Below are 18,208 nucleotides of genomic sequence, written 5' to 3'. Positions count from 1 at the left end.
TTCTTATTGGAAAACTGCCTTTCTTAATAAAATGTCCAATAATTGACTCTCTCTCAGTTTCTCCCGCCTCACCTCTCTCTCACTCGCAGTATTGATCCCATTAATTTAGATTACTTTTTCATTAACCCTTAAAGAGTGTTTCATTTAACCAGGCAGCAGTGAATGCAGCACTCACAGTCAACAACAGATTGATGGGTCAATCACAGCCTGCTGTAATAAAAGAAAAGAAAAAAAAAAGCTATTAATCTTGTGTTGAGTGTTTCCATTTGTCCTTTTTTGTCAAAGTTACAGGAATCTTACACAAAATATTTCAACAACTCAGCTGCTGTTTCATTTTACGACTTAAATTCCTGAAAATGTCCATTTCACCTTCAGGACACGTATAATTTATATACAATGTATTTTCCAAAAAATTCACATTGACGTAACAGTTAGACTTTTTTTTTTCTTTTCTTTTGTGTCTTTTGTTTTTGAAAGATTAAATATGCAGCTCCTATTTAGACAATTAGATATTTTTTTCCCGAATTCCATAAGTTTATTCATATTTTTGACAGTTCATTAACACTCAGTCAGGTACAGCAGTGTATTCATGTGTATCCTACAACATTATAGAAAAATGTTACCATAAATGCATGTTTTGTCATTTTACATGCTTTTTTGTTGATACGCAGGCATTTTGCTGTTACGAATCCCACTTATTTCATCTTCTAGTTCTCCCTCGAGCTACGCTCCGCGTTATTTCTTAGCTCTTGCGCTACAAACAATTGCTCAATATATTCAAAGTCATTCATACTCCTGTATAAAATGCAGCGTTGGTCAATTTGTGAGGTTGTAGCTGTTATCAAGAGATCAGCATGTAGATTGGTTTAGTTCCCCATTATTTCTGAGAACCAGAAGAAGGAGGGGTCTTTGTTGTTGTTGTTGTTTCTTTTTAAGTGCAAAGAGACGGACCAGGAATGACACCGACAGGCCCGGGGTGGCCGGTGTTAGATATCTGCTGTAATGGAGGGATTTCCATGGGGTTGGGCCTCCGTGAGATCCAAGAATAGGTTTTAGAGGAGCAGAGAATTTGTTGTGTCTTTTTAAATAGCAACTCTTCAAAAGTATGAACTTTAACAGTTGTACATCAAGGGAGCAGCTTTTACAATCACAATATAAAGGAGGAGTGCAAGTGTGAATGATCTCAGTAGATCAGTGACAGTTCAGCTGAAATGACGGATTGGTTGCAACATACTGTACCTTCGCTTCTCATCAGAGATGGTCAGACTGAGGCGTGAAAGATATTTGGTAACAGGAAGTCAGAGGGCCGTTGACTGTGTAGATTACTATAGAATGGTACAGAACCGTGTAGAGTGGCGCAACACTGCAGCTGACGAGGCCCCAGCATACCAACGCTGATCTCTCCGCTCTGTTTTCTTGATCTTAGACAAACTCTTCAGCGAGTGTACGGATACGATGATTTCTGACATCTGGTCATAAAATGCCGTCCGTGCATGTTTCAAGCTTTTCCTGTAGGGCCTTAAAACGTCCTTTACTTTTTTCCATTGGGCTCTTTGTCAGGTTGCTGCTTTTTCTTCGTGGTGACTCATGATCAACCACTGGAACTGTCCGACCACATGGACTGGAAGGATGAAGTTAACATCATATTGTTATGAAAAGTGCAACTATAACATAAATGTGATATAATAACATGCAGCAGGACTCTGGCAGGGCTGGGGAAGACACACGTCCTCCAGCATGGCACTGAGCCTGAGAGAGAACGTTTGTTGTTGGGAAATTGAAAATGATTTACTGTCACCGAGAGTATGTTTCGGTTAAAAAGGCACAAAAGAGAAACGACAGCGCAACAACCGCACAATACTCTTTGCATTTTATCAATTATCTACCTGTACTTGGTATGTGTGGGGTGTGTAGAAGTAACAGATTCAGTTCACTTCAGCCTATTTCTGTCATTTTCAAACAGCCTCCGAACACAATCAGGAATTAAATGATCGTGTGCTTTGTTCATTGTCGGTACAATTTTGTAATCAAGTGAACTGAGAAAAACAGAAAGTATACAAATGAGTAAAAATGCCTTGGTTACTTTAAAATAATCCGACTGATTTATATAATTTGTATAGCTACAGTATCTCCTGAATTCGTTTTATATGTGTTTCCTCATACAGAAGGTAATTTACGGAACCATGAGAGATCCGTACTGTATCTACAGAGTGAATTTTGATTCAGATTATCTTCAGTTTGGATTTGTACTGCAGTGGTTTTGGACATTATTAATGTGTGGTTTCCAACATAATTTGGGATGGATTATTACTCCAAGAAATTTGTTTTGATACTGTCTCTGAATTTCAACCTCATTTATGTTCAGTTACATAAAGTTTGTTCCTGTATGCTTGAATTCATTAGTAACTTGCTAATATCAAACCATTTCTGTAAGACTTTGTTTTCCCTTTCCACTGTGAGGCCACTCCAAAATTTGTCCTAGAGTAGTACAAAGTGGTCATCAGCATATAAAATATATATATATATATATATATATATATATATATATATATATATATATATATATATATATATATTAATGAATTACACACAAATAAAACTGATGTACTGTAGTAACAAATAGGGGCCTAAAACGGAACCTTGTTGGACCCCACATGTAACCCTCAACATGTCTGATTTGACTTCTTTTATTTGTACATCTTGATTCATTTTTAACTATGTGTGTGCTGTCACTCTGACACTATTACCGTACACTCTATGTTCCTAGCAAGCTAACCAACATCTGTTTAGTGGAGAACTAAATGGTAGCATATTGGCTGTAATATATTTCAATTTGTTTTTATAGTTGTGTGTTGCATTGTGAGGCAGTTTGAAGTCACAATGGTTGAAGGTTCAGGGTCATAACAGAGAGTTATGATGAACCCCTGATATGAGTATTTAGTCAGCATACCTTGATCAGACAGTGATGTGAAACCAAAATCCATGTGACACCAGACCAGCCTCAGTTCACCCTTAAAGAGGCCCTATTATTATTATTATTATTATTATTATTATTATTATTATTATTATGCTCATTTCAGGGGCTTTAATACGGTGTGGGACCCCAGTGGGGCGTGATCAAAAGATTCAATCAGTAAAAAAAATACCTCCATAAGTAGTGCATATCGCAGTCTGTGTACTCCTCTATTCTGCCTCTTCTGTTTCCCTCTGAAATGCTAGGATTCAGCACCCCCCCCCCCCACACACACACACACCTTCTCCACCCCGTCAACATATTGAGGGGCGTGCTCCCCCCCCCCCCCTGCATAGAAACACGCCTCCTCTCACATGCAAAGAAGTCATCTCACCCGATCACCTGCTTGTTTACAATTTTAGCATTTAAAAATGTTGACTTCATCGCTACAACCATAGTCTTGTTTTTACAGTGCGGCAAAAAAGTATTCAGTCAGCCACCAATTGTGAAAGTTCTCCCACTTAAAAAGATGAGAGAGGCCTGTTATTTTCATCATAGGTACGCTTCAACTATGAGAGACAGAATGAGAAAAAAAAATCCAGAAAATCACATTGTCTGATTTTCAACGAATTTGTAAATTATGGTGGACAATAAGTATTTGGTCAATGACAAAAGTTCATCTCAATCCCTTGTTATATACCCTTTGTTGGCAATGACAGAAGTCTAATGTTCTCTGGAAGTCTTCACACACTGTTGCTGGGATTTTGGCTTATTCCTCCACGCAGATCTCCTCTGGAGAGTGATGTTTTGGGGCTGTTGCTGGGCAACACCGACTTTAAACTCCCTCCAAAGATTTGCTATGGGGTTGAGATCTGGAGACTGGCTAGGCCCCTCCAGGACCTTGAAATGCTTCTTATGAGGCCGCTCCTTCGTTGCCCGGGCGGTGTGTTTGGGATCATTGTCATGCTGAAAGACCCAGCCACGTTTCATCTTCAATGCCCTTGCTGATGGAAGGAGGTTTTCATTCAAAATCTCACGATACACGGCCCCATTCATTCTGTCCGTTACACGGATCAGTCGTCCTGGTCCCTTTGCAGAAAAACAGCACCAAAGCCTGATGTTTCCGCCCCATGCTTCACAGTTGGTACTGTGTGGTGTTCTTTGGATGCAACTCAGAATTCTTTCTCCCAGATCGATGGAGATTATCAGCGGTCTTGTATGTCTTCCATTTTCTAATAATTGCTCCCACAGTTGATTTCTTCACACCAAACTGCTTACTTATTGCAGATTCAGTCTTCCCAGCCTGGTGCAGGTCTACAATTTTATTTCTGGTGTCCTTTGACAGCTCTTTGGTCTTGGCCAAAGTGGAGTTTGGAGTGTGATTGTTTGAGGTTGTGGACTGGTGTCTTTTATACTGATAACAAGTTCAAACAGGTGCCATTAATCCAGGTAACGAGTGGAGGACAGAGGAGCCTCTTCAAGAAGAAGTTACAAGTCGGTGAAAGCCAGAAATCTTGCTTGTTTGTAGGTGACTAAAAACTTATTTTACCAAAGAATTTACCAATTAATTCATTAAAAATCCTACAATGTGATTTCCTGGATTCTTTCCCCCCATTCTGTCTCTCATAGTTGAAGCGTACCTATGATGAAAATTACAGGCCTCTCTCATCTTGTTACGTGGGAGAACTGGCACAAGTGGTGGCTGACTGAATACTTTTTTGCCCCACTGTACACTGAGAGCAATTCTTTCACCGCAGTTCAGAGCTAAAAACAGACAAGTGATTTGTTATGGGTCCTCCTCATAACCACGTAAAGACGGGACAAATCCAGTGTCGAACTGAGGTTCGAAAGCAAAGGAGCGGCGAAGACGGAGAGTTACTTGCTCCCCAAAACCCAAAAAAAATCTTACCATTGCCGCCTTAATTTGTCCATAACACTCTCTATTAGCCATTTCAACGACAACACCGTAGCGCTGCAGTCTGCACTGCACCCTTCCGTGGCAGAGCGGGGTGGGCGGCAACACCACTGGGCACTGAGACCAGAGCCAGGTGAGTTGCCATATATGGAGCTTCCCCTGATGTTGTGATGTAACAAAATGAGACTTTTGAAAGAACTCACCAAATAAAAAGCGTTTTTCAGCAGTGCAGAGCTGCCTGAAACTGCACCCGGGGATTACCTTAATACCCGCCTACCTCACGATACGACACTTCCGCCTCCCCTAGAACAAACATGTTTGAAACTGAAACATATTTATAAGTCTGCAAAGCTGGAAAAGCACCATAGGTCACATACATTTAAATCAATATATTGTGATGAGCAAATATCTAAAATCTCCCCACCATTGGAGCCTGCGGGTGAATCCCAGGGTGATGGGAAGGGTGACAGACAGAGGAAGAGATGGGAAGTTCCTGTAGATTAAATCAACCAAAGGAAAAATCGCAGTTTTTAATTAAAGTTGAGCGTCTGAACTAGCGCCACTTCATTTATTGTCAACCTTTTCAAGAAAAACAGCTGATCAAGCATTTAAAAGAAACTCTCATTATGTGTCAACAATGACAAAAAGGGGAACTCCTCAAAGATGAAACTCCCTCTAAGTTCTTGGCAGTGTGTGATGAGACGGTGCAGTGGTGACAGACGCACAAACCAGCTTCTTGATGTACGGTAGGTGATCTCATTACATGATCCTGAAAAATAAAGCGGTAACTTGTACAATTTAAACAAGCTATCAAGTCGCATCAGGCAAATCTGAAACTCTCTACCGAGTATCTGAAGGGTACAAGTCAATGCGACTCATATCATCTCAGAAGTTTCAAAAGTAAAAATTTTCCTTACATATCCTTCCTATTTCGTATTTCTTTGAATATTTGTATATGCTATGTTTTGTGCTGCGTTTTTGTTGTCACTCAGCATTCATGTCCACATTATAACTCAAGAACTATACCAAATTCGGATATTGACACAGGAATGAGTCCTAAATCCCTTTTTTTTTTACAAAATTTAGTATTGTTGAACATCCTTTTCCTGTTCTACAAGTCAGTTGATATTTTTTGAATGTTTTTAGGTTAAAGTTTGTGGTCAACACTGGCTTCAGACTGTCTTTTTTTTTCTTCCACAGCAGGAAATATTTTAGAAAATACCACACTTGTGAATTTAGAAACATATTAGGAGTCATAAAAACAGCAGTTGCTAACAAGTCCGAGACCAGAGGCTGTTGTTGATAGTAAATGTAGTCACTGGAAAACAGAAGAAGAGCAAAGCTTGCCATTTCTAATTCTGACTTGGAGTTGGACTTCTCCCGTTCTCTACGTTCTGGTGGCTCTAACCGGGACAGCTACAAGGCGCCACAGCAAAGTGATACTTAGCAAGTCTTATTTTTGAGACATCCACGACCGTTCTATTACCTGCTTGTACGTTGGAGGTTGTTACAGTGGAATGTGCGGTAGTTTGTTCCCAGCATACAGTAACATTGGCTTTGTACTTCTAATAATCAAAAATTATTAAAAAAAAATCTTTTTTGGGGGAAGATTAACTTATGAAATCAAACAGTTCACATCTAGGTTTTCATGGTTTGTTTTCGACAATCAACAAAAATCCAACGTAAAAATCCAACTGACTTTTGGTCGAGGGAATCCATGGCAATGCTAACTTCTGAATTAGCCTTGATGTGTCTTGATGGATATTTTAGTCAATCTTTCAACAAAATAATGCGTTTCCTTTGAGAAATGTATGGTAAATCACCACTTCCTGAGGCGGTCATATTGTATCGTGGATTTTTAGGAAATCCTTCATATCTTTAACATGTCGTGATTGATTTGTTCGTACAATGTCACAGTTTCCTTGCTGAGCAGGGAGGAGTTGTCGAATGATGGCGTAAGGATGTTATTCGTCATTGATGAAAGGGTCTTACACACAAGTCTGTTCAACAACAAGAATGTTCTAGAGCTCAGTTTAGTCTTGCAGACTTGATCATCCCAGCCTGATGGCTGTATCTGCTTACTTGCCTCTGACATCCGTACATACAAGTAACTCCCGTGTCAATCAACCAGGCTGGGAAAGACTTTTACGTTCATACGTCACACAGTCATGATTAACAAGACTACATCAACAACAGGAAAAAGGAATAGAAAAGGGGCTGACATTAATGGAGGACCAATAGTAGGGGCCCCTAGAGGGTAACAAACATATGTCCCAACATTTGCATGAGGCTGATTCCCACTCCTCACTGGGGTTTCCCCGCCCTCTGACAGTAGTCAATAAATAGTCATTTGCTATGCCTGAACTGACTTTTCAGTTTTCCCCTCAAGTGTATGTTCCATGTCACTGCACGGAAATAATCACAACAATTTTAATGAGGAACTCATTGTTCGAAAATAAAGACCTCATCATGACCCGCATTTCCAAGATTCAATAAAAGCTTCGCAGATTTCATACCAAACTAGAAATAATTCATCAATCCATTTTAGTACAGATTGTAGTTGAGAGAAGCTCATTGACACGCAGGAAACGTTTCAATATTTGTAGTGTAAATTAAATCATCAATTTGCGTTACATGTATTGACCACTATGCTGACTTTTGGATGCTACAAAAGAACGTCTCTAAGTGACTTGTAACATCCTGAGGTTTTGCTTTTTATTTTAGTCAAGGTTATAGGGGCATTACACAAAAAGGCAATTACTATTGTTTGTGATGCATAAATTGGGTTTTTTTTCCAGGTCTGCGTCAACAATCTCATGACGTAGTTCGAGGATCGCATGATCTGCAAAAGACAAAAAAAAAAAAAAAATGGAATTTTCTCAGAAATGCTGCAGTTGTAACATTTTAAACAACAATGCATTTTAACAGTTATTAAACACTCATCTGTGTCAAGAGTTTTCGTTGCTTTATTTGAATGTGAATGGGAAGTCCTCTTTTACCAGAGCCGATCACATGTGTTAGAGAGAGATACCAGAGGTGAACGGATGTGTGGTTTCACACCACAACAAGCAGGGAAACAAAGCAGAAGAGAGGCCAGGCAGAGTGGTCATGACTCATGTTGACTTTCTTTCTTGTAAATGAACTCTTCCTCTGTTTCTCACACTTTTTTTACTCTCCTCTAATCGACAGTCTTCTTCGCAATATGAGTGCAGGCTACTTGAGAGTTTGAGATTTTCCTGAGAGCGAGTTAGAAAAAAGGGGGGGAGTGTCCGACTCCCCACCTCTCCGCAGGGATGATGCCTTGCTTCTGGGTGACGCTTTGGTCAATGCTCTTTCTGGTGGCACTCTCCTCTTGTCCAGATGATCGTGCGAAACCCAGCTCACAGGACGGTGAGTCGCTGCTGTATATCAACATGATTTGGAACGACATTGTTTTCATTGAATTTTGTAGAGTATTTACACTCTAGATGTTTTAAGATGTTAGGCAGATGTTAGATGTTAGGTGGTGCAGAGGTCAGCACTGTCCCCTCACAGCAAGAAGGTTCCAGGTTTGAGTCCCGGCTCCAGCACAGGATCTTTCTGTGTGGAACAAAACAGGAAGAAAAAAAAAGCACTGGTATTACGCTTGTCACATTATTACTTTAAACATCAGTGTTGATTTTGATTGTGTCCCTTTTACTGTCTGTGTACAGTCTGCCAACATACGTCAGACTCACTTGCTTGGAAGCTGCAAGCGTCCACTCATTGATGGGTCCAGTGTCATATGCTGCATGCACACATGGCATGCAATGATAATAATAATCATAAGAAATCTTTATTTCTGGTAGGAGAGACCTACCAGAGGATCTCAGGTTGTGTTGTGGTTCATAGGGGATCAGAAAGTCAGTGATGTAATCTGGCACTAACACGCTCCCCCCCCCCCCCCCCCCCCCACGAAACTAGCTAGAAAAGTGATCATTCGAAGTTTGAAATCCACTCTTAAACGAGAACGCCTGCACCATTTTGATCGGTTTGCTGAGGTTTGGAGCGAGACGTGAAAAACCGATCAACGAGCGACGGCATCCGAACGAGAATGAAATGAACACCGTCTTTAAAACAGAACATCTAAAAAAAAATCCCCAAAAAAATCATTGAAGTCAGTTACATTTCTGTCGTTTTTTATTGTTCCACGTGGTGAGCATGAATGCCGAATTAGTATTTCATCATTGTCAGCGAAAACAATCAAGTCAAAGGAGGCGCCGATGTGAAGGGTCCATCCACAAGCCACAGAATGATCGTAGCAAGTCTCAAAGACACAATATTTTCCATTTTTATAAGAAATATTCTTGGAACATTTTACCGATATGAAAGAAAATATGAATAAAGCACGTGTCCCTCTCCCACATAGCGTCTTCATTGCTGGAGTCCTTGCATTGCCACAATGACTATGAGTCGTACGTCCAGTGCGAGTGGAGGGAAGACCCACACCTGCACACACCGCTGCAGCTCTGGTTCCAGAGAGGAAAAAACAGGTAACGGACAATACAAGAGGAGAACAGGGGCGGAGCAAAAGTGAATTATGTTCCACAGCTCTGCATTCATGTTCTCGCAGAGAACCATGTGTGCCACACAGTGCTCCAGTCCAAGATGGAGATGAACTCAGGATCAGCCAGTGTCAATATAAAACAAATTCCTTCCGCATCAGCACAAAACACACCGTCCTCTTCCTTAAGAACCAAACAGTCAGCTCATCAAAGCTTCTGGATCTTTCTCAGCACTGTGAGTTTCTATCAACAGCCTAATGGTTCCACACATTCGAGGAAAACAACTTGTTAAAAAGTATGTGGTGTATTTGTGTCTTTACAGTGAGAGCGCGCCCACCAGTGGGTTTTTCCTCACACGCCACAGGTGATGAAGGTCGGCTGCTCACATGGTCCAGCCCGTATCCCTCCTCTTCCTCCCTGAACCTCATGTACAGCCTCAGCTACAGGGCAGAAAGACAGGACAACTGGACCGTAAGCATTATTCAGGTTTTCAGAGCCCTTAAGATGGACTACAGCCTCCATCTGTTGTGCAATGTAAAAAAAATGACTTTTTTTGGTTTTGTTTCCTTTTTGTCCAAGCTAACAGGAAGACAGTTGCATCTGAGCAGGCACTTGCTCAATATCAGTTCCGAGCACACACAATGAGTGATGTTTGAACAGCTTGTGATATTTCTTCTCACAGGAAACCTGTGCACGCTCAGGACTCATGGGATTTTCTATTTGCATGTTCGTTATATATAGTTCAAGACGCGTATTTGCCGACATTTAGCTTCCCTCTAATTCAGTTTAATGCACATACTTCATAAATTCCACACTGAAAGCAGAAGTGAAATTGTATTCTACGGAATATTCCTCTCCTGTTCTCCATGCAGATTAAAGAAGTCATAAGCACTGCCGTGAAACTAGAGAAGCGACTGTTGCTCCCGGGTGTCAGGTACGAAGCCAGGGTGAGGGGCCGCACCAGGGTGGGCCAGTGGAGCGACTGGAGTCCTGTGGTGACCTGGAGGACGGAAGAAGGTGAGTCCACAAAAAGACAAAACATAGTTTGCCTTTTAAATGTGATAAAATATGAAATTTTACCAAGTGTGCTATGATTGTATAGTATATGAACGAGTGGATAGCTTGCATTTTGAATCTGTTGGATCTTTGATTCTTTTCTTTGTCTTTGGAGTCGCGTGTGTCTGCAGACATGAAAGCTGTAGTGCTAGAGCCACAGTCCAAGGGCCACAATTCTAGGGACCTTGTCTTTGCGAAAGCGCCTCCTAAAACGCCAACAATTCAATTCAACTGAAACATAACATATTGTCCAAGGACTTTAAGGGACATTTTACTCAAAAATGAAAAGCCTGTTATTGACTGTATTTGTATGCACATCATATTCCTGTACTAATTGGAATAGTACAATACTATTGGATAATGAGTCTTCTGAACACCTGCCATGTGTATGAATGTTTGGATGAAAATTTGGAAACCAAAAAAACACTTCTGGAGTTTGTTAGTAAAAGGCATTGAGGTAAACCTCGTGGGCAGCACGGTGGTGCAGTGGTCAGCACTGTCCCCTCACAGCAAGAAGGTTCCGGGTTGTTGTCCCTGTTCCTGCGTGGGTTCTCTCTGGTACTCCAGCTTCCTCCCACAGTCCAAAGACATCAAGAGAGGACGAGGCTGATTGATACTCTAAATTGACTGTAGGTGTGACTGTGAGTGTGAATGGTTGTCTGTCGCTATGTCTTGGTCCTGTGATGGAAATGTGAACCCCGCCTCTCACCGGAAGGCTGCTTGGATAGGCTCCAACCCCGACAACATGGACGTCGTTGAGTCGAACGTCAGCGTTGTCCTTACGTGCATGGCAATGTTGTCTCTTTTGCAAAGCATACAAACTCGGCACGGATTGGAAAATGTCCGAGCGCTAATGCAGCGAAGGAGGATGGAGTTTTAGGCTCATCTGGAAGGGAGCTGAAGAAGCTACAGGTGAAGCCTGACAGGCGCACAGTGACAAATCAGGATGCGACAGGAAGGTCGCGTGAAACCTGAGACGACGCGGGTTGCCTTTTTCACACTGCAGGCGAGCCGAGCCGAGCTGAGCCGAGCCGCGAAATCTACCAATCGGGAACCCGAACGTGAACTGCGCAATCGGGACCGTGTTTATAAACAACTTGTACAGCGATCTTGCACATCTTGTTTTATCCATCGTGGCAGCGCCTTGGCAAGATCGTGAAGTCCGCGATCTGTTCGCCATCTGCGGTGAAGAGGAGATCCGGGGGCAGATTTCTGGAACCGTACGGTACACTGTGATTCATGAGAACATCACCGGCATTTTGAGACACAGCGCACTTCTATGTGCAGACATTAGAGGGTACAAAAACCTGCGTTGACACGCATTTTTCAGTGTAATAGGGCTATAATTGAGAAGTTGAAGAGGGCAAAACACAGGAAAGACTCAAGTCAGATTCTTCTTTGTTATTGATTGTGTATTGATTATTTTAGAGTGCAACATAGGATTAAGACAGCACAAATTTAATTTTACAACTGATATCCAACATTTTATCCTGTTTTCTCCAGTTACGTGTTCTGCAGTGAAAATATACATACTCAAGCAGTACAAAAAAGGTGGGATTATACTGTACCTTTATCATCCACTTCACTAGGAGGTATTGAAAAACTTGGGTCCCAGAACTTCAGGTCTGCACATCCAGAAAATTGCCTTTCTCTTTCTTTCTAACAGAGACTCTCCATCTTCTTCCGTCACATTTGTAATTTTCCCCTTGCATTCATATTTGTCGGCACCTAGGAAAGGTCTGGAGCTCCTCATCTGTTTATTTCATCTCTCACTCCCTCTTTCTCTGTGGGCCTAGACAGCAGGCAGGGTCCCAGTTTACACTGTGTTGTGGATGGAGAGAAGGAGGTGGTGTGTAGCTGGGAGGTGAGCAGAGAGCTAGATCACTTCATTACCTACCAGCTGGCCTGTCAACACTACCAGGCTGGACGGTGAGTCTTGTGATGCTGTGTGTGTGTTTGTGTATAGAGGTCATCCTTCTGGTGAGGAGCTGTTCTTGACAGCACCACCTGGTTGAGACTGACCTCACTCTATAATCATCATCACCATCATGTGATCATTCCCTCCTCGCCTTCCGCTTAATTCCCTCCTCTCCTCTTCTCCCAAATCTGGTATAATCCCTGCCTCCAGGTCTGAGAGATGCTGCGTGAACTACGTTGTCGATTCTGACCCCAGTGGGATGGTGATGAGGTACAGCTGCTCCCTGACTGCTTCAGACCCTGCACATCTGCTGCTGGAGCTCCTACCAACACACAGAACCAGGACGTTTATGGCCAGCAAACACAGTGAGTAGACATGAGACCAGGGGCACAACATTCTCACAGAGTGATTGGATCCGGGCTGAAAGGAACAGAGTTTACGGCATAACAGTGGTGTGAGTGAAGGTCTCCACCTAGTGTTTGAATGGCATAACTGCATGTAGGAAAACTGATTCCCTGCATGACTAATCTCTTATTTCTTGGTGTGTGCTGTAGTCCGTCCCAACCCTCCACATCAGGTGAAAGTGAGAAAGGAAGGCAACAGCTGGATTGTGGAATGGACTAAACCAAGCACAGCTGTCACATTATATTACCAGGTCTGCTACTGTAGGACAAAGGATCAGGTGAGGGACCCTTTACACCAACACTGAAATGTGAACTTTATTTTATCTGAATCAAAGTTCCATCCATCCATTTTCTACTGCTTACCCTGCTAAGGTTGCGTGGGGGGGGGGGGGGGGGGGGGCTGAAGCCTATCCCAGCAGCCTTTGGGCGAGAGGCGGGGTTCACCCTGGATGGGTCACCAGTCCATCACAGGACCAACACATAGAGACAAACAACCATTCACACTCACAGTCACACCTACGGTCAATTTAGAGTATCAGTCAGCCTCGTCCTCTCTTGATGTCTTTGGACTGTGGGAGGAAGCTGGAGTACCAGAGAGAACCCACACAGGAACAGGGAGAACATGGAGACTCCACACAGAAAGATCCTGTGCTGGAGCCGGGACTCGAATTCGGAACCTTCTTGCTGTGGGGGGACAGTGCTGACCACTGCACCACCGTGCCACCCCTGAATCAAAGTTATCACAGTTTACTCCTACATAATTAAGTTAAATAATAAATCCCATAAAATGTTGAATCATGACAATATTTTGAATAAAATTTACTAAATCTCTTCCCTAAAAACGCACATAAAGTGGCAAAGTTTGACACATTTACTCTTCTGTTAGGGGTCTTCTGTGCTGTTGAACATTCCTGAGGGCGTCATGTCTCTGTCCATTCCTAACACAAACCTGACCCCGTCCCAGTACCACCAGGTGAGAGTCAGGTCTCTGGTTGTCCCTGGAGAAGGTTCACTCTACGAAGGAACCCCCTCTGATTGGACCGTTCCTGTGTTCTGGAAATCAGATCCGGGTAAATTATCGAGCAATATTAGTTTCCCTGTTTACTGTGAGAATAATTCTTTTGTGCCCTTTTTATCTTCATGTTCTTTTTTTTTTTGTTTCAATGCAAAAATTGCTATTCCATCATTGTATTTTTTTCCACGTGTGTTCTGCCCTAAAATTCACACCTTCCATGAAATAAGAAAATCATCATCATTCATTCAATCACCTGTCCAATGACAGCCACGTGGTCCATCTCCGGCGTGAGCTATTTTGTGGTCAGTGCCTTCGTGACTTTCGTCTTCTTATTTACACTCTACTGCGCTATACCAGCTTGCCAAAGGTAATTTGCTCAATCTCAGATTGTTCATTTATACGTTCTTGATCTGTGAATTGACATCTGTATCCGTGACCTTTTTAACAGGAGAGTGGTGCTGTGGAAGGATTCTGTTCCTTCGCCAGGCAAAAGCAAAATCCTCTCCGATTTCAAGGTGAGACTGTTGAATTCTTTCCCCTCACTTCAGGTATAGCTGGTGTCTTTCTGACATAAAAACAATATGCTTCTCTATAATCCAGTATACTTCCAACCAGACCTCGATCCAGAGGGAGCAAACTTCCATCTGCAAAGTGCAGAAATTTGACAGCTTCTCTACATGGTAAAAGCTTTCCAAGACAGATGACAGTTACTTCTACCGCTCATCAAGAGAATGCTTTCATCACGGCTAAGTGGAGGAAGTCAAATTGACTCCTGATGATACTCTTGGTCTTTTTGCTTCCTGCAGCTCCTCAAGCACTCCACTGTGGCTGAATGAGGACACTGAAAAAAAAGCTTCGGAGCAGGACAAGAGCTGCTGGGATTGTAATAACCCTCCGTCCCCTGTTGAGAGGGTTAATGGCTCTGACCCTCCAGCGGACTTCAGCGGACCATATTTCTTCCTCCAGGTCGGTTATTCAGTTGCAACCACTGGTTTTTGTCAAGCATGCAGGTGCTGAGAGTTTCTAGGGCATAAATAAAATGATAGCAGTGAACGTGTTCAGTTTTCTGTCCGAGAGCCAATGCACATAAACTAACTTCATAGAAATTGAATAAATCTACTGTATATTGTGGCAGGGGCACTCGAATAAACTGGAGACAAGAAAAACCAGTCAAAGGAATTATTCTAATTGTATCAAACATTTCTATCCAACAGTCATCAAACCCAATCTTACAATCAGTGGACTACAAATGTGAAGAGAGCGACACAAAGGAAGAAGAAACCCCGGCGGATGTCTGTGCGTCTCCTTCCTCGGTCAAGTTTGTCCTGTACGGACAAGGTTATGTGTGTCTCCCCAACGGCAGCATCTTCAGGTCCACACGGGACACAAGCACACACAGTGCTGAGCAAGTCCAGCAGCATCAAGATAACACACTGTGCCCTGATAAGCCAGACCTCCAGCCAAGCCCCAGCGAGCCCACCAGGAGTCCCCACCCTTCAGCATACACCTCAGCACCTTCCACCCCCTGGCCTACCGTGAACCCTTCTGGGTATTATCTTCTCCCTACAGTCCTCACAGAAGCGGCAAACTGAGATATTTGGAATTCCTCACAAAATATAGTGACATATTTTCATCAGCGGGGTTGTAAGAAAGAGCTGTTTTTACTCTGACCTCATGCCTGGTTGATGTCTGGCCAGTAGAGGGCAGTAGTAAGCTAGTCTCACAAGGACAAGGAGAGGGGCACTGCACTTGTAACAGTCAATTCTGCAGTGAATTCCTGACTTGTACTAGGATTCAACAACAGAATCACTCAGTCTGGGAGGGTCATGTGTATTTTACCACGTAGGCTAAGGTGTGGTGGTGTTTTCTTGCTGCTCCCTCTCACAGCTGAGGTACAAGGCCAATGTTTGTGACTATATTTCATGGGAAAGCATGCACACTTGCTAACTGCCATGTTGGCTGTGGTCAGGTGTGCCTGTTTGCAGGAGGGTGTGTGAGTTTAGACCTTGTTGCCAATGTTGTAGACTAAGTGTTGCCGAATGTATTCATACTGTGCAATATGTTATCAACTTTGTGATGATACTCATACTGTCGTGTTAACAAACCCAGTGACTGAGACATTTTAGCTAAAAGTGAGGTCTTACTCCATGTTTGTTTTAGCTTGAAGAACAGACATTTGCATAAAACACGCAGAAATTTGCAGAGTTTTCTTCATGTAAACAATGCGCTACTTCATGAGAGACTGATGTCTATCAGGTCGTATGATGGACATCGCTTGTACTGATTAGATTGATTGGTGTTTCCCTTTTCCTTCCACAGCTACATGTAGCTAGCCGTCAAGCTTCCTGTGTTTTCTGCTCGCTACCTTTCAAACTTGTAGAGTTTGCCCTTTGATGAGCATTTTTACTCTGTCCAAGGTGTCGTTTGGATCTGGTAAGTTTCCATTTCGCATCGTAATTATGCAAGGACACAAAAACTGTATAACATACCCACTGTATGTGCTATGATCATCACCTGCATGGGCTGCATCTACCTGTCCTTGACAATGATTGGTTGATAGATAGGCCTGTGTGTTTTTAAACGGTTCAAAAATGTGAAGGACGGGTTCAATCATTCATTCATCTCTTACTCTGTCACCGTTGTTTTTCTTCTTCTGTTGTTCAATGGGTGACTATAGCCTTCCTCACTTTCCTGTAATTAGTCCAAATCATCCCAAAAAAGTGTTTTCACTGAGGAAGCCCATCAAGGATGTGTTCGAACCAGACCGAGACCGCCAACCTTTACGCTGGACCAATTTTTCATCCTTATGCCCCCTTATGATCTCCCTGCCTCCCCTTCCAGAAGCTTCCTTCTTCAGCTGTTATTAACATTTCCGTGTTTCCCACATTCTGTATTGTAAACTGTTTTCTTGTCTGTAACAACATCTACTGCACGTCTGTCCCTCCTGGGTGAGGGATCCCTCCTCTGTTGCTCACCCTGAGGTTTCTCAGATTTTTCCCTGTTAAAAGGGTTTTCTATGGAGTTTTTCCTCAGTTGATCTGAGGGTCTAAGGGCAGAGGATGTTGTTATGATGCCATGTGAAGCCCTTTGAGACAAACTGTTGGTGAAAACGGGCCATACAAATAAAATTGCCTTGCCTTGCCTTGCCTTGCGCCTCGTTAAATACCCCAGTTTTCACCACGTGTTCATGTAGACAGCTGGCTGTGTTGTGAGTGTTCTCGTTCATACACGTGCCGGTGTGTTCCGTGTTACTGGAGGATCCTGCCAGAGGGCGCGGTAGACTTTAAACATCAGGAATTGGATTTTTTCTCAACCCCTAAGTAGGAGAAAGACATGAAAATATGGAGATGCGTCTCAGCTAGGAGATGGTGGATTTGTTTCCATGTAGTTTTGGAGGTTTTCATGTCACCTTTTAAACTAATCCTTATCTCACACCAGTTATTCAGACAAGCGTATTTGTCACTGTGCAGCGGCATTATGGTCACACACACTGCCTCCACACTGCCTGTGTTTCAATTGAATGCAGGAGACATGAGGCAGCCGTCATGCCGACGCAAACACACATTTAAAAGCAAGTTTATCTACCACCATAGGCCTAGACTTGGCTGCTATGGTTGGGTCCCTCGGTTTTGCCCTCAAGGTAATTTTTCTCCTCAGTGTTTGTGTTCGTAAAGAAAGAAACCCGTTGCTGTTGCCAAGCTGGTTTTGTTTCGGAGCCAGTTCAGTGAGTGGTATCAGCTTAGCTCACAGATGAACAAACTGCGGAATGCAACGATGACACCAAGCTACCAGTGGAGCCTCTTGGGTTTCCTTTCACAAAATTGATTTGTATCCCTTGCAGAAAGCCACAATATGGAACTAACACTCTCATTTTTTTAATCCATCGTCATTCTGTCAAGATTTATTACACAAACTCATGATTTGCAAGCCAACAAGTGTAGATGGAGGCCCAGTCAAAGGTTGTTTTTTGTTTTTTTGGAGAGGGGGTGTTCTCCTACAGGGAGATAGACTTGTGTGTGCTGGGTGTGACATGTTTAGTCCTACGCATTCATGTTGACACATTTTTGTCTGTGTTTGTTAGCAGGTGCAAGATTACGTTAAACATTTACACACATTAATTTACAGCTCAGTGCCAGAATAACTCAGCTGTTGCAGAAGTATGTATATCTTTCTAATACACACACACACACACACACACACATACTAACAAGCATACATTCAGTTTTCTAATTTATTGCTCTGTTTATCTGCACATCTGTCTGGCATGACTGGACTGTAAAAGGTGTTTTTGTGTGTGTGTGTGTGTGTGTGTGTGTGTGTGTGTGTGTGTGTGTGTGTGTGTGTGTGCGTGCATGCATATCTGTATGAGGTTAGATCATAAGTATGTCACAGTGAAACAATATCTACTATAAGTCTCGTTTTTT

At 42.7% G+C, this 18,208-nt stretch overlaps 1 protein-coding gene across 1 annotated transcript; it reads left to right on the top strand.

The window, feature by feature from the left end:
* Positions 1–5,561: 5,561 nt before the first annotated feature.
* On the top strand, positions 5,562–17,163 carry csf2rb (colony stimulating factor 2 receptor subunit beta). Its single transcript, XM_086185747.1, has 15 exons — positions 5,562–5,614; positions 8,058–8,258; positions 9,256–9,379; positions 9,460–9,626; positions 9,714–9,862; positions 10,264–10,408; positions 12,244–12,376; positions 12,576–12,730; positions 12,920–13,047; positions 13,656–13,839; positions 14,052–14,151; positions 14,233–14,299; positions 14,385–14,464; positions 14,591–14,750; positions 14,999–17,163. The coding sequence occupies exons 2-15, from the start codon at positions 8,162–8,164 to the stop codon at positions 15,374–15,376; spliced, it is 2,067 nt and encodes a 688-aa protein (XP_086041873.1). The 5' UTR covers positions 5,562–5,614; positions 8,058–8,161; the 3' UTR covers positions 15,377–17,163.
* Positions 17,164–18,208: the final 1,045 nt, after the last annotated feature.

This window comes from Aulostomus chinensis, chromosome 18 (genome assembly GCF_037954235.1).
Source record: "Aulostomus chinensis isolate RoL2024-O1b breed Wild chromosome 18, RoL_Achi_v1.0, whole genome shotgun sequence".
Lineage (NCBI taxonomy): Eukaryota > Metazoa > Chordata > Actinopteri > Syngnathiformes > Aulostomidae > Aulostomus > Aulostomus chinensis.
Note: the sequence above shows the minus strand (reverse complement) of the source record. Positions and strands in the feature narration are given on the sequence as shown.

What these genes read in the sequence shown, in the direction of transcription:
- csf2rb (XM_086185747.1), top strand. Translation starts at nt 8,162, where the DNA reads ATGATGCCTTGCTTCTGGGTGACGCTTTGGTCAATGCTCTTTCTGGTG. An exon ending in TCTGGATCTTTCTCAGCACT is followed by an intron (nt 9,627 to 9,713) that starts GTGAGTTTCTAT and finishes GTGTCTTTACAG; the next exon opens with TGAGAGCGCGCCCACCAGTG. An exon ending in TTTGACAGCTTCTCTACATG is followed by an intron (nt 14,465 to 14,590) that starts GTAAAAGCTTTC and finishes TGCTTCCTGCAG; the next exon opens with CTCCTCAAGCACTCCACTGT.